The sequence below is a fragment of the Camelus bactrianus genome, chromosome 8 (genome assembly GCF_048773025.1).
Source record: "Camelus bactrianus isolate YW-2024 breed Bactrian camel chromosome 8, ASM4877302v1, whole genome shotgun sequence".
Classification (NCBI taxonomy): Eukaryota; Metazoa; Chordata; class Mammalia; order Artiodactyla; family Camelidae; genus Camelus; species Camelus bactrianus.
The window spans coordinates 47956984-47972645 of NC_133546.1; the positions used below are offsets into that span (position 1 = coordinate 47956984).

A 15662-nucleotide genomic window follows, 5' to 3' on the forward strand; every position below is an offset into this window, starting at 1 on the left:
TTTAGAAGGAAAGTTATGTGAGGAAGAATAAGCAGAGGGAATATCAGGCTTCCAGTTTCTGACATTATAGTCACCGTGTGTGCATTTCTGCCAACCCCAAGGTGGGGAATTGCTGTAACTTGATTCTGTCAAGTGCCCCGTTTCTAGAATCTATACTATTGCATATTTTATGAATTTGCTTTTGAAGCTAGTATCTCACTTCTGGCTACTCCAGGGAAATCCCAAATCACTGGATATTTTAACATGAGCTAGATTCTTGCAACTTGTAATTTTTTTTTGAAATCTGTGTCATGTATGCTATATTCCAGCTATTTAAAACCAGCAAATACATAGCAGATGAAACTGTATCTTTGTTCCATGTGTTCATAGGATACTTCAACTATTTCATCAGACTAGGGAACTGTGATGATGGATGGAAGTTCTAATAATTTCTATTGATTGTGGACCATGTGCAGAGCACTATACGGGGGTGGAGGGTAGAAGACATGTACAATTAAGCTACCAAAAGCTGGACACCAGGCATTTTTTTAAAAAATATAGTTTCTAAAGGTCAAAATTATCTTGTCAGCTAAGAATTATTTTTGCAGTTTAACAGACAAGTAATTGAGGCTCAGAAAAGTTTAATAAATGATTTACATTTATCCAGTTTATTAAATATAAAACCATAGTTCAAATCTAGCTAATCCCAAAGCCCCCACTTTTTCAACTGCCTTTATAATTCACTATGCTCTTAAAGTACTTCAAGTATTTTTTTTGAGTTTTAGCTGGGTTTTGTTTCTTTGAAGGGTTGAATCCTTAGGGTAAAAGCTCATTGTTCAACAAATCAAATGAAAGCCAACTTTTAGAGATCTCCTCCCTGAATTTAGTATTAGAAATATTTAAACATTGTTTTAACCATTTTTTAGAGTATAGGCCTTTGGGATGCAAAAAAGATGAAAGATTATACCCCTCTGCTTTGCTGTTTGTTTTTAAACTTGGTCAAGATATAAAACACCTGTTCAGCACATAACCTGTTTGATTATTTTGAACAAATTAACCAAGTGAGTCAGTCTAAAAAGCAAAAAACACACCTATTAGAATGGCTGACATTCAAAAAACTGAGTATACCAAATGCTAGTAAGAATGTGGAACAACAAGAACTCTCATTCATTGCTGGTGGGACTAGAAAATGGTACAGCCACTTTGGAAGACAGTTTGGCAGTTTCTTACAAAGCTAACACAGTCTTGACCATACAATCTAATGATCGTACTCCTTGGTATTTACCCAAAAGAGTTGAAAACATGTCCACACAAAAACCTGCCCACAGATGTTTATAGCAGCTTTATTCATAACTGCCCCAAACTGGAAGAAACCGAGATGTTTGAAAAATGGTGACTGGATAAGCAAACTGTGGCACATTCATACTATGAAATATCCAGTGATTTTAAAAATGAGTTATCAAGACGACAAAAAGACATGGAGGAACCTTAAATGCAAACTTCTTAGTGAAAGAAGCCAGTTTGAAAGGTCAATATTCTGTTCGATGCCAACTGTATGACATTCTGGAAAAGGCAAAACTATGGAGACAGTAAAAAAGAAATAATAATAATCAGTGGTTGCCAGAGGTTAGGGAGGAGACGGATGAGTAAGTGGAGAGGGGGGATTTTGAGGGCAGTGAAACTATTCAGTACATACTGTGATGGTGAGCACATGGCATTACATAAACAAAAACAAAACAAACAAACAAACCAACCCTGTTTCCTTCGCTTACAACACTTCAGACACCAAATGTGTGTGGGGTTTTCTGACACTAACCAGTTCTCCAACCCTCTCGACACCAAATGGGTGTCTGACAATTCAGTTCTGATACAAACTACCCAGAGTTGGTGTAGACCCCACACAGGTTAAGGCTTCAGTTCCACAAGACTGCCCCGACTTTGGACACCAATCATAAGTAATGGGCCCCCAGGTTTACATTTCTGCCCAACTTGGCTGTAACTCAAGGTTCCCACCACTTTGTCCTCCAGTTTGATAATTTGCTGTAACAACTCAGAGAACTGAGGGAAACAAGTTTAGCAGTATATTATAAAAGATATAAGAAAGGATACATATGAACATCCAGATAAAGAGATACATAGAGCAAAGTCCAGAAGGTTCTTGAGTGCAGGAACTTCTGTCCCTGTGGACTTGGGGTGTGCACCCTCCCACACATGGGTGTGTTCACTAACTCCGAAGGTCTTCAAATCCCTTAGAGATTTTTTTGGAGGCTTCACCACATTGCCATGATCAATTATTAACTCAGTCCCCAGCCCCTCTTCCCTCCCCAGAGAATGGAGGGTGAGGATGCAAGTTCCAAGCGTCTAGTCATGACTTGGTCTTTCTGGAGACCAGGACCCATCTTGAAGCTCTCTGGAGCCCACCTAGAGTCATCCTGTTAGAACAAGACACTCCTATCCCCCAGGAATTCCCAAGGGACTTAGGAAGCTCTGTGTAAGAGTCTCCCATAGCCCACAACTCAGGAGATTATGAAGGTTTTAGGAGCCCTATGCCAGGAATTGGGGCTCAAAGACTAAATATTAGAACAAAAGATGCTCCTAGCACCCCTGTCACTCATTATAAAAGTTTTGGGAACTCTAGGTCAGGAACTGGGAAAAGAGACCACATTATATTTCTTACTATGTCACGGTGGGTACATGACAAATACGCTTGGCAAAACTGGGACCATCCAACACAAAGATGAACTGTAATGTATATTTTTGTTAGTAATAATGTAACAACATGGGTTCTTCAATTGTGACAAATGTCTCACACTAATGCAAGATGTTAATAACAGGGGAACTGTGAGCAGGCGAGCAAGGGGCTCTATAGGAGCTTTCTGTACTAACTGCTCGGTCGTCTATAAACCTAAAATTGCTCCAACAAAACCAACTCCGTTATGTTCTTTTAAAGGAAAAGAAATGTAAAAACAGTCAATAAGGTTGGTTGTCAAACAGGTCAATGAAAAAGTTAATGTAACATTGAACGAGAGGTATTTAGGTACATAAAGAATCTAATCAAATCACTGCTTACTAATTGATCAGAACTGTCTGCTGAGACATCCCAGAAGCAGCTATGGCCTCTGTGCAATTAGGAGTAACATTTGGAAGAAAGTCTATACTGAAGCAAGCCATGGGCAGAGAGAGATAAGGAAGATAACATAATGCTAAAACTCTTTTCTTTTTTTTTTTTTAGTGCATGCTAAGCATGCACTCTACCACTTGAGCTATATCCTCCCCTCCACATACTCTTAAAGCCAGTGACTCCCTCGGGTCTTGTTTTATTTTCACAAAATTTGTTCTATCTGAACTTTGAAATCTCATCAAAGTTTTGTCCAAATGATAAAAAGCAGACAAGGATGCCCAGAAAGAAATAAAGAAAGAAATCATTGTTTATGTCAATCTCAGCAGTAAAAGCTAGAGCTTTTGCAGAGGAGACAGGAAGCCCTGCATTTTGTTATTTATGCCTCATATTCTTTCCATTCTACAGTTAGCTGCAAGTTACCTCCTTGCATCATACTTGTTCCGAACAGCGCTCAGAATCTTTCAATCAGATCTTTCCATGACCAGCAGGAGGAAACCAAGTTACCTAGAGCACTCTCAAACTCAACGTTTTGTGTCTAGAATTCTTATTTTGAATTTTAAGAGCTGCTATTCATATATCCATGATAAAAATTTAAATATAAAATTATGTTTTTACTCCTTAGATGGGGTATAGAGTCTCCTTTTTCTGTAGCACACAGACTCCGAGAAAACAGACTCTGAGGCCAAGACTCAAGTCTTATGATATTGAATCCAGTACTCTTTTCATAAAAGTACACAATCTTTATATGAAATGAATGCCTTATGGACATCTTAACCTGTTAGGCAAGGAGTGAGTGTATCCTGTAACAGCTGACTCCATAACCACAGTGCTGGAGTCTGGTATACGGTCTGCAAAAGCCAGAACCTGGGCTCTGCTATGTTAGTAAGTATGTGTTCAGATTATTATAAAAGTAACATATAAGCATTGCAGAAAATTTAACAGAAGCAGCAGGAGGAAAAGCAGGAGAAGTTGGAAGAAGGAGGAGGGGGGAGAAGGAAGGGAAAAAAAGAAAAGTCATTTACAACCTCATCATCAGAGGTAAGAAATGTAAGCATTTCAGTGCTTACCATCATGGATGATTTGTAATATTCTCCATACTCTTGTAACATGCCTTTTTCTATTTAACATCTTTTTATGCGAGGCAGTGTGGCTAGTGATAGAAGCTGTGTAGGTAGCAGTAAGCTACCTCTGACACCCTGAGCAGGCCACTCCACCTCACTGTTATCTCAGTGTCTTGTCTACAAAATGGAGATAATAATAGTAACTACTTCTTCATAGAGTCTGTCATGAGGATTCAGTGGCTTAATATATCTAAACCACTTAGAACACTGCCTGGCACAAAGTCCACTCTATATCAAGGGGCAGTAAATTTTTTCAGCAAAGAACCAGACAGTACATAGTTTAGGCTTTGCAGGGTCATGTAGTTTCTGCCACAACTCCTCAATGCTTTCTCTGTAGCACAAAAGCAGCCGTAAAATGACGGAGCGTGGCTGGGTTCCAAAGAAACTTTATGGATGCTGAATTTGAATTTCATATAATTTTCACATGTCATGAAATATTTTTTTCTTTTGATGATTTCAACCATCAAAAAATGTGAAAACCATTTCAGCTCATGAGCTGTACAAAAAGGGACAGTGGGGGCTGGGCCTTTGGGCCAGAGTTTGCTGTCCTCTGTTCTATATAATTAGTAGACATTATTATGTTCTGAACATCTTTCTATAAATTATTTTTAATGGCTGCTTAGAACAAGATTGTTTGGATGTCCTACAATTTACTTAGTCCCCTATGGTTAAAATTCAGGTTATTTCCAGTGTTCATTATTTTCAGCCACTCTCCAATGAATATCCATGCAAAATCTTTGTGCATATTTCTTATTAAACCTACTTCTTAAAATGTATGTAGTGGTAGCTACCAAAATGTACAGCAGAACATCTAAAAAGAAACAGCCTCTGAAGAAGTAGCGTTGAAAATGAATCTTGTAAAGTGATAGCAAATTTCAAACATGTTAGATAAGGCGCTTTATAAATACACATGCATATAACTATGTACCACATACCATTCTAAGCCGTTTATGTGTATTTTAAATCATTTAGTCCTCAAAACAATCCTTTGAGGAACGGGTGCAATCATCATCAACCCCAAGGTACAAACGAGGAAACTGAGGCACAGAAAAGCTAAGTAACTTCCCCAGAGTCACACAGCTAGCTGGTAGGAGAGGCAGGATTCAAACCTGGTCTGTGCAGCACTATGGACCATGTTCTTGAAGACCATGTTGCATTACTTGTGCACCACAGAGACCTGGCAAGTGTGCTCTCCCAGGCACTCACTTTACAATGTACCTGTGGTCTTAGGTCATGTTTGGCACACATGAACGACCTCATACTCTAATAATCGGCACAAATTCTACCTCGCAATGGGACACTTCAGGTGGAAACTGTTAATGTTCATCTAACCTTCCTCTTTTGTCCTCCAACTCCTCCCCCACACCGACTCTTCCTTAATTTGCCCTGCATTTCTTACCCAAGAGAGTTGTCCTCTATACAGTAATAATTGATCGCAGCGTACTTTCGTATCTTGTTTTTCAATTTATGGTCCCAAGTCTGCCAAATTCACGTGGCAAATTCAGGCGGCGCTCCGCCTACAGTGCAGGGCCCGGCACCGTGACAGGAAAGTAAATTTCGGATAAGTACCTTCCTTCTTTAGAAACAAAATAGTGCTTGTGTCGAAGGTCTCTCCGCGTGGCTCCCGCGTGGCCCCCGCAGCAGCAGGGCTGGCTTGCTCCGGCCCTTCGCCGGGTCCCCGAGGGCGCTGCCTGTCGTCCGTGTGGACCAAACCGCCAGCCTCCGCCGCCAGGTTCAGACGCCGAGTTGCACGCTCTCCCCGCCCATCCCGCTCGTGCTGAGAGGCGGGCAACTGTGTCCCACAAAGGAGTTACGCGAGTGGGTCGTTGGACTTTGTGGGGAAATGGAGATTCTGGTTCTCTTTTCTTATCCTGCTTCCTCTCCCTGCTGGGACCCTACCGTTCAAGTTATCCCAAAGGGCACGCAGGCCCCAAGATGTTGCCCGCCTCCCACTCCTGCCCAAACAAGGGCAGAACCGATAAGTAGAGAGGAAACGAGGAAAGCAAGCAGCGGGTGTTTCAAACGCATCACCTTTGTGCAGACGCCGCCGCGGAGTTGGAGGAACCGGGCGAGGAGTCCGGGCGGAGGCTCCGGACTCCGCCCGCCGGGGGGCGCCGGGGCGCCGGGCGCGTGCGCGGTGCGGCCCCAGCCCCGGCCGCCGCCGCCACGATGCCTATTTTAGTCAAAGCCGCCGGGGGCGCGGAGACCCGGCATCTGCCGAGCAGCCTCCGGACCCGCCGATCCGCCGAGGCTTTCGTGTCCGGCGCCCGTCGAGCCGCCACGTCCGTGTCCCCCGCGCCCCGCCGCTGCCGCCCCAAACTTTGGCCAGTGCCACCCAGGCTCCGCGCCAGGGACCAGCCAGGTAAGGAGCGGGAGGCGCAGTTGTCCCCAGTTCCCCCGAAGCTCCCGACTGTTTTGCAGCCTCGCGCTCCCGGGGCTAAATTGGGAAGCGAAAGTTGGATTCCTGCTCCTCTGGGAGCAACTTTGCCCGCCCCGGCGGCGGCTGCCTCTTCTCCGCGCCCTGGCCGCGGGAACCCTGTTCTCTCCTTGCGGGCCAAGCATTGTCCTTGGAAGCCGCCCTTCACCCAGGGTCTGGGCGTCGCGGTCACCGACCCTCAGACGTCGGCTGTCGCCACTCGGGTCAGGCAGCGCCAGCGTCCTCGGACGCTCGGGCCCCCGCGGGTACAGGTTCCCGCGCTCTGCCGCCCGCAAGCCCTTGGTGAGCTCGGCCTCTCCCTCCCCGCGAGGCTCCCAAGGCTCCCAGGGCTCCCAGCCCGCGAACACATTACGGCACCTCCTCGCCCTCTGTAGGGCCTTCGGGTCCCACGCGGAGTCAGCGCTCAGCCGGGAGCACAGGGTCGCCCGCCCAGGCCTGGCGCTGGGAATGTGAGGTGGGTCGGGGTGCCCACTGCACACCCCTCGTGGCCCGAGAGCTTCGGGTCAAGGAGAACAGTTGACACTGACCCTCTGTCTTTAGGAGCGAGGTGAGCAGGGCGGCTGGGGAGCGCAGGTGGCTGGGGAACCCGTGATCTCTCCACGCCCTCGTTACTGAGGCTTTGGGAAACGGGTTTCTGACCAGACAAGTCTCAGAAAGTGCTCGCTGGCTTTGAAGCAAGAGTAAGTGCCAAAAGACTGAGCAGCGTCATGCCCTTTGCCATTCCGAAGATATCGCGAAGGTTCAGTAAGAATTACAGAATGATTTGAGCAAGTCTTCTAGCAAGACTTTGCTCACGGCTGTTATCTTTTTCATTTTTGTAATTTGATGAAGGGCTAAGGTTAGTTTCACGATTTAGCTATTTCGCCCCGCACATGCCTATTTGAAAACCAATAGAAAGACAGGACTTCACTAGCACAGAGAATTTAAGAAATTAGACTCGGAGGAACTAATAGAAAAATTCTCTTGCTTTAGTCAAAATTAACCTGAACTTTACGAATTTACCAGCCTAACCTTCCTCATTAGACTCATTCATTCTCTGTATAAGGAGAGTTCAGTGTTTGCCACATAAATCCATTAAGTAGTGGTCAAAGAAAGCTGAAAACGGGAGGATCCGATCAGTATTGACAGTAGGTCACTGGCGTTTCAAAATAGACATATAGATAAGTATACCTCGATATATAATAGACATATAGATAAACATACAAGTAAAATGAATTACATGTAATATATAATGTTAATGACTATGCACAAGAAAATTAAATATGTGGACCCTTTTTAAATAAAGTATGGTGCATCACAGTATGTTTTAGGATTATCTTACCTTTTAAAAATTCATATTATAGGTTTCCCTGGTTCTTGGATTAGAAGATCACAGTTTTCCTATCCTTTCTCTTGATCAGAAATTGATACTTTTAGTGCCACTTGGAGAACTTTTAAAAGCCTGAAATTGAATTACAGCAGATCAGTTGGCAGTACAGGTGTAATCAGGTGTATGTGAAGGGGAATATGTATTAGTTAACTGATTATATAAATATATGTTGGAGCCACAGGCTGTTAAAACTTGAAGGAGTCTTCTAGCCCAGGTGTCTGGATTCCCAGGCAGAAGCCAACCCAAAACACAGAAGTGACTTTGCCTGGCGTCTATGACTCCCTGGGGCTTGTGCCATAGAACTGGACTTTCTCAACCTCAGGAAGGCTCGGCACCCTCCTGTCTTTACTACTGTCTTTGGGGAGACTGAAAAGTAATTTCTAAAAGTGTTTTCATCACTTTTGTGTACTTTACATATGGCTCTCACCTCTGCCTCTGGCATTCTCTTACAGAGGCTAGGGCTTGGGTAGACATAGATGAGTATGACAGTGTCCCCACCTCGTAGAGAGCATAGGGTAGTGGGAGTGAAAGCGTGTTCTAAGGTGGGGTAGAAATGGTAGTTATTATTAGCTTCCATAATGCTAATGCATAAGCTGATCATCATGAGTGACAGAGGACACTTAATATCATTCTACCTCCTGAAGAAATTATGAGATTAATCCTGGTTTGGTCCTTGAAAACAAACTTTGTATAACTTGAGTCATTAAAATAATGATGCCTCCCCATCCCAATAAACTTACATGTTTATTGATTCAAACATTTGGGAAGTAGAGAATTAAGAGGTGCAAACTATTATGTATAAAATAAATAAGCTACAAGGATATATTGGATAACACAGGGAATATAGACAGTATTTTATAATACATATAAATGGAGTATAACCTTTAAAAATTGTGACTCATTGTGTATACATGTAACTTACGTAGAATACATCAACTATAGTTCAGTTTTTAAAAATTTGCAAAGTAGTTGGGTTTTTATGATTTCTCTCCTTTTTGCAGCAAAACAATATCTAACTAAGCTATTTCTCATATGTATGAACTACTTTAGAATTATGGGAAGAGATCTTTAATTGATTTGATTTATTTCACTCACAGCTTATAAATTTGGGTGTGTATGTGTTCTTGTCATCTTAAGAGATGTGGAATTCTTTCATATTCGTCTGTTAACATCCTTTCAAAATGCCCAACCTGATACCAATTTATTCTGCTACCTAAAACCTTTACTTTAGTGTGATGGAAAAAAATGGAAAAGTATGGCTTATTGTGTGACCTTATTTGGAAAGAAATTTATATTTCTAAATTAAATTTAAAGGTATTTTGAGTCCTCATTTGGAATTCTTTCCCTGAAACAGAAAATTAACATATTCTGTAAATCTCCGTATTTTTTTTTTTAAATCAGGGGCCAATTTGTGTAATTAATCAGAAAGAGTTAATAAGTACCAGAGACAGAGGATAGGCCGTAGTCAGGAAATAGTGCCCCTGCATGTTAAGGTTATGTAAATATGTGTAAAATGTATATTCTTTGAAATGTATTTGCTACAGATTCTAATATTAAACAGAAATGTATACTCGTGGCTCCTCTTCCATATAAGTACTTTGCAATTTGTGAGATGCCACCAACTAGAATTTTTATGGGAAAGAAAATAAATCCTTAGACCGAAAAAGGAATAAATGTTAAATCTCTGTATATACAAATGATTACAGTACTGTATTTATTATGTGCATATATGATAATGTAGGATTACATATGTATGATATAATAATTTAACAACAGTATAAAGTTAGAGCCTTTGAGGGGGTGCTTAGCACGCACGAGTTCCTGGGTTCAATCCCCAGTACCTCCAAAAAAAAAATTAGAGACTTCCCAATATTCTAAGCCTTCAAATAGTACATAATAGGGTGCTAAATGTTTTGAAGTATTAAAAAATCAGTTTTCCTTATTACTTTTCCTGTGTTTGGAATCAGTGTCACTAGTAGGAATATGTTGGAAAGCTATACTAAGTAACTTTGTAATTGCTGTGGTTTATGAACAGTGGTGATTGCCTTTTAGAATGGCTAATTCCCTCATTCCTCTCTCCCCCACCAAGTATGTTTAGATACAAACATATAGATATATAGAGATGCATACATATATATCCGGGAATAGGTGTACACTACCTATGCTAAGTATTTTATGGATTTAATTTCATCATAAAGTCAAATGAAGTATGATCATCATTTAACAGATAAGGAAATGGCTACATTACTAGGTGACAGAGCCAGGATTTATACATGGGTCTGTCCAATTCATCAGCACCAGAGAAGTCTATTCACCAACATTTGGTTCACAGAAATAATTTTAGTCTAATACCTACAGGGGTAATAAAATACAGCTGTCATTTTTGTGATTGTCCTTTTGTTTATTTGTTTTTACAGGGGTTTTCAAGATGAATTATACCGAGTCCAGCCCATTGGCAGAATCACCTGCAATAGGTTTTACACCTGAGTTAGAAAGTATCATACCTGTGCCTTCCAATGGGACTTCTTGTGAAAACTGGAGAGAGATACATCATCTAGTTTTTCATATAGCAAATATTTTTTTTGCAGTTGGGTTGGTTATTCCAACTACTCTTCACCTTCATATGATACTTCTTAGGGGGATGTTAACTATAGGTAAGAAACCTACGTGGAATTGTACGTAACTTTTCTGTAACTGGCATCAGATGGGCTTTGTCCTGGGGGCTTCAGAGTATTCCTTGTCCGGTCGATAGGATACCAAAAATAAAAGTCTTCATTAGCAAACTATCAGTATATGAAACAACTTAGGACAAGCGCTTTCACCCTTATGAGCTTTAGATAAATTAAGTCTGTGTTCATATGTTGTTCAGATTTTCCAGATATCAGAAAATCCATTCGTGTGTAAGAGTGTGAACTTTGAAGCTGAATTGTGCTAGTCCAGCCCTGGTTTTAGTGCTTGCTGACTATGCGACTGCGGCAATAAACTTCCTATACTTCAGCTTCCCCATGTGTCCAATAAGAGGAAAAATAATACCACCTCCTGACATTGTGAGAATTAAATGAGTGTGTGAGTGTGTGTGTGTGTGTGTGTGTGATATTTGACTTATAATAGTGCCTGGCGCACAGTAATTACTTTGTAGTTTTAAACATTCATTATTTGAATAGGAGTTTACTTGCTGTGGCCAGTACAGCAACACTGGAAACAAAAACAATTACCCAAACACAATAGTTCAAGTACAGTTTGGGCGGGGGAGGGCCCCGTTAACCCTGATGAAGCAAGGTAAATTAGTTCACATTGAAACACTGAAACAATTGAATTTGCTTTTTTATCTAGTGATTCTTGATAAATTCCTGTCTATGTGTGATGATTCATTTATTCAGGTGCATTTTTGAGCACCAGTAATATGTCAGAGATTGAAGAACACAGCCTCCATCCTTGAGAAAGAGACCCTTGGGGGCTGGAGAGAGACAGATGGGTGGTCGCATTTGACATATCAGATGCTGTGATGCATGTGTGCGCCCAGTGCCAGGGAGAAATCGACAGGGTGACGGCCTCAGCAGAAGGCGGACCAGGGTCCCTCTGAGGAGAGGACTGTCGAGCTGGCTTTTGGAACATGAGCAAGATTTCTCTGAGTGTGAGTGTATGTGGTATCCAGAGGAGAGGGAGATTCAATATGTTGAGGGAGAATGAAGAATAGCTCATTGTGCCTGGAATATACGAAAAAGGACAAGAAATGGTCAACGAAGATGCTGAAAGGGTAGCTAGAAGGTAGCCTGTAGGACTTCTGTGGCTGTCACCTCTGAGTAAGGTAGCGATTGCAGCAGGAGGATGAAAAAATAAAACCACATTCTCTTAGAAAAAAAAGCTAATTATGAATTTTAGGACTGGGTTTCAGAGGTAGAACAGATGGGAGATCATCTAGTCCAACACGTTATAAATGAAGAAACTGAGGCCTGGAGAAATTAGACGACTCGTGCAAAATTAAGACCAGGAAAAAGTGGCCAAACCAGAATTATAATTCAGGTCCTCCAGCTTCCTGGCCAGTCCTTCCTCTGTGTTATCCTGCCTCCTTTAAGTAATGGTATTTTAAATGTCTTCAATATTTTCTATGTAATATGATCTAAAGAATATTTAAAACTTTCATTTTGGGCTGTTATTCAGGTGCCCCCATTCTGATGAAAGGAAAAAATTGCAAATGCATAACTTTTTAAAATGGGAGGTTAGTTTTTATGTGCATATGTGTCATTGATACATTTGTGTTGATAATTGATATTGATAAATGTCATCAAAGTTATAAAGTTCATTCCCTTGGCTACCTGCCAGGTAATCCACTCTAAGCAAACAGTCACAAAAAGAGATACATTTTTACGTATAAAGCTGTTTTTGCTACTTATCAAAAATTATAGCCAAAATATTTCATCTGTCCACCATTAGGGAGATAGTAAAATAAATTATGCTTTAATCAATTACAGTCACTAAAAACTATAGAGTTTTAGTGAAATGGGAAATCATTGCAGTAAGTTGAAGAGGGGGTTTTAAATTGTGTATCCATTAGGTTTGCCATCAGGTAAAAATGCATAAAGACTCTGAGGAAGTGTTAAATATCAATAATGGTTTCCTTCAAGTCATAGAATTATGGGGCTTTTTTCCCCTCTAAAAACATTTTTTATACTTTACAAGTTTTCTGCAACAAAGCATGATTTTGTTTTATTTGTTTGTTTTGGTAATCAGACAAAAACTACAATGTAGCTTAATGTGATGGTTGGCTTAGGTGTTTCTAAGATGTGTTTGGCTTATTTTTCACACAGAAGAAAACAAATTTATTAAGCCACGTGCTGCAGCCACTCTAGACATCTAACATGTGCACTTCATTTTTTAACAGGATGTACTCTTTATATCGTCTGGGCCACTCTCTACCGATGTGCCTTGGATATCATGATCTGGAACTCTGTGTTCCTGGGGATCAACATTTTGCATCTTTCGTATCTTTTGTACAAGAAAAGACCGGTAATTACTAACAATTAATCAATAAGGAAGAAATTTTTAAACTAACAAGCTTCTAAGTTACTTTGTTCAGACTTGAGAATGAGCATGGAACATCTTTGGTCCCGTTCATATAATTTTGCTGAAGATTAGGCTTTCTGTGGCTATATCCCTGAAAGTGAAAGATTTGAATACCATGATATTTGTTCTACAAACAGCTTTTTAAATGTTATTAATCATTAGGGCAATTTAGACATGAGAAAACATGGCAGTATTCTCTCTTTTTAGTCATTTAATTTTATTATTTCTTTTGTCTATTGATATTCAAATGTCACTGGGAAAATCTTTGCCCAGTTATAAAAGTAAGTACTCACAGGCAACTTCCATGAACATGGTAATAATTTACAAATAGCTCACAGTATTTTTGAGGGAGGGTAGGTGATTAGGTTTGTTTATTTATTTATTTATGTGTTTTAGTGGAGGCACTGGGGATTGAATCCAATACCTTATGCATACTAAGCCTGCACTCTACCACTGAGCTCTACGCTCCTCAGCTCACAGTATTTGTTTCATGTTATTTTTTTAAATGTAATGGCTATTTTTTTCTTATGCCCAAAATACTTACTTAAGGAAATCACCATGTTTGGTGAGTCATTATCAAAACACGAGTGTTTAAATTTTCTTTTCTGCTCCAGTTTATCTTGCTGTGTTTCCTTGGTCATACCAAGAACAAACAGGTGTAAATAGAAGAGGGAAATAGCATGGCTCCTGGAAATCACACCATACATGTTTACTGACTTCTCAAGCACACACAAATATTCGGTAAAGTAAAAGATCTAATGCTTGCTCTAATCTTATCTTCAAGGCCAGACATGCACATCGAAAACTATTCCAAAATAGGCAATTTACAAGAAATTAGAATTTCAGTGTAGAGATGATATATGTAATAGGCATTCCACTAGTTTGTAACCTCCTCAAACATTGTAACCCAGTCTGTTCTGCTTACTGTATTAGTCAGTTTTCACTAGGTTATGCTGTGTAATAAACAATCTGAAAATCTCAGTGTCATGTAACAGCAACAGGTTTTTTTTTCCCTCACTCACCTAGTAGATGGACTATGGCAGCTGTGTGGCAGCTGTGATTCTATTCCATGTGTCTTCTTCATTTCAGAGTCTCTGCTGAAGCAGCAGGATCTATTTGGACATGCATTCTCATGGCAGAGACTAAAATACAAGAGAACAAAAGAGAAACACCTAATTGCTCTTAAAACTCCTGCTCAGAAGGAGCATGTATCAATTCTGTTCCCATTTCATTGGCCAAAGCAAATGACATGAACAACCAAGCCTGATAATGTGGGAGTAGGATGGAGCAAGGGGACTTACGATCCTCTTACAGAGGGTGGGAGCAGCAAATAGCTGGGAATAACATCATCTACCACACCTACTGTTGTATTCCCTGTTCCCATCAACCGTGATTGGCACTTAATAGCTGCTCAGAAAAACATTTGATGAATGGATGCTTTCAAAGAGAAGAATCAAGATGGCTTCATGAAGGAATTGGGACTTGAGCTAAGACTTGTAGGATGAGCAGACTATGAATATGAGTCAACAAATTTTTCAGTTCATCTGCTCATTGCCGTATTGGCTACTATGCACGCTGGAAGTGGGACATATTTGTGACTAAGTTATTTTAAACACACATTACTAGAGCTCTGGAGTGGAAAAGGTAGATGATGATGATAATAATAACAATGATTTCAGCTTCTGAATATCAGAACTTACTAGAACCTCAATTTCTGAACATAAGGTTCAGAAGTTGCTGATGTGATGTTAGCACCAAGTAAATCACTTAGTGTCTGTTCTTTTGTTTCTTCTTGGACTATAAACTTACTTTTTTGAAAAACATGAGTACTATTTCTTCATTAAAGGAGACAGCAGGACAAGTGAGAGCACTGGAAAGGCTGCAGTGACATCCGAGCAGCCCCCTAGGCTTCTGGGTCTGTAAGCTTCACAATGTGGCTGCCATAGATTTCACTGAGATGGAGGATCGTTTGAACCCCAAAGTTCATTTACCTGCAGGACAGATTTCCTAGACTAATGCTGGGCCTAAAGACGGGGCATGACCGGGACCCTGGATAGTCTGACAACAGAGGAGATTGAGCCGTTTTGCTTTCTCCTTTTCTAATAGCCAGCTTCACTTGCCGTTGGGTTATCAACTGTACTGAAATCGTAGCTCAGGATGAAACTGCTACGTTGAAACCCTTTTACACGCTTCACTTTGCTTCAGAATAAATAAATGAGAAGCAGCAATTGTGGCTGTGGATGTTTGTTTTCCTGTATTAGTGCATTAGATCACAGTTATCTAGAGATAAAATACTTAGTGTATGAATTTGTTTCCAATTTGATTCCTATTTTATGTGCTTATTTTCTTGCTATGTTTCAAAATTAGTGTAACTTCCTTCCAGGAAACAAAAGCGTTCTAAAAATGACCAGGCATTGTGTTCTTTATAGAAAATGCTAAGATGGGGAAAGTGAACGTGTGACAACATTCAGAGCCTCCACAGTTGCTCGATAGCGCATAGGAAGAGGTGTAATCAATGGTGCACGTCGTCACCATATGCTCTGAGTTCCGTTTAACTGCAAAAGTGCCCTT

General features: G+C 40.7%; 2 protein-coding genes across 6 annotated transcripts in view; one reads left to right on the forward strand and one right to left on the reverse strand.

The window, feature by feature from the left end:
- Positions 1 to 7161, reverse strand: part of LOC123619803 (uncharacterized) — a 132974-nt gene extending 125813 nt beyond the window's left edge. Inside the window, exon 1 of the mRNA XM_074368576.1 lies at positions 5621 to 7161. Coding sequence (XP_074224677.1) covers positions 6400 to 6783 — 384 coding nt within the window. The 5' untranslated portion in view covers positions 6784 to 7161 and the 3' untranslated portion in view covers positions 5621 to 6399. The remainder of the gene's footprint in view (positions 1 to 5620) is intronic.
- Positions 6451 to 15662, forward strand: part of POPDC1 (popeye domain cAMP effector 1) — a 38438-nt gene continuing 29226 nt past the window's right edge. For 3 of the 5 annotated variants that reach the window (XM_010965357.3, XM_074368573.1, XM_074368574.1), the window contains exons 1-3: positions 6451 to 6583; positions 10445 to 10681; positions 12910 to 13034. In XM_010965357.3, the coding sequence (XP_010963659.1) occupies positions 10456 to 10681; positions 12910 to 13034 (351 nt within the window). In that variant the 5' untranslated portion in view covers positions 6451 to 6583; positions 10445 to 10455. Of the gene's footprint in view, positions 6584 to 6976; positions 7206 to 10444; positions 10682 to 12909; positions 13035 to 15662 lie in introns of those variants that run through there. The other 2 variants (XM_045524556.2, XM_010965358.3) reach the window with 2 other exon arrangements.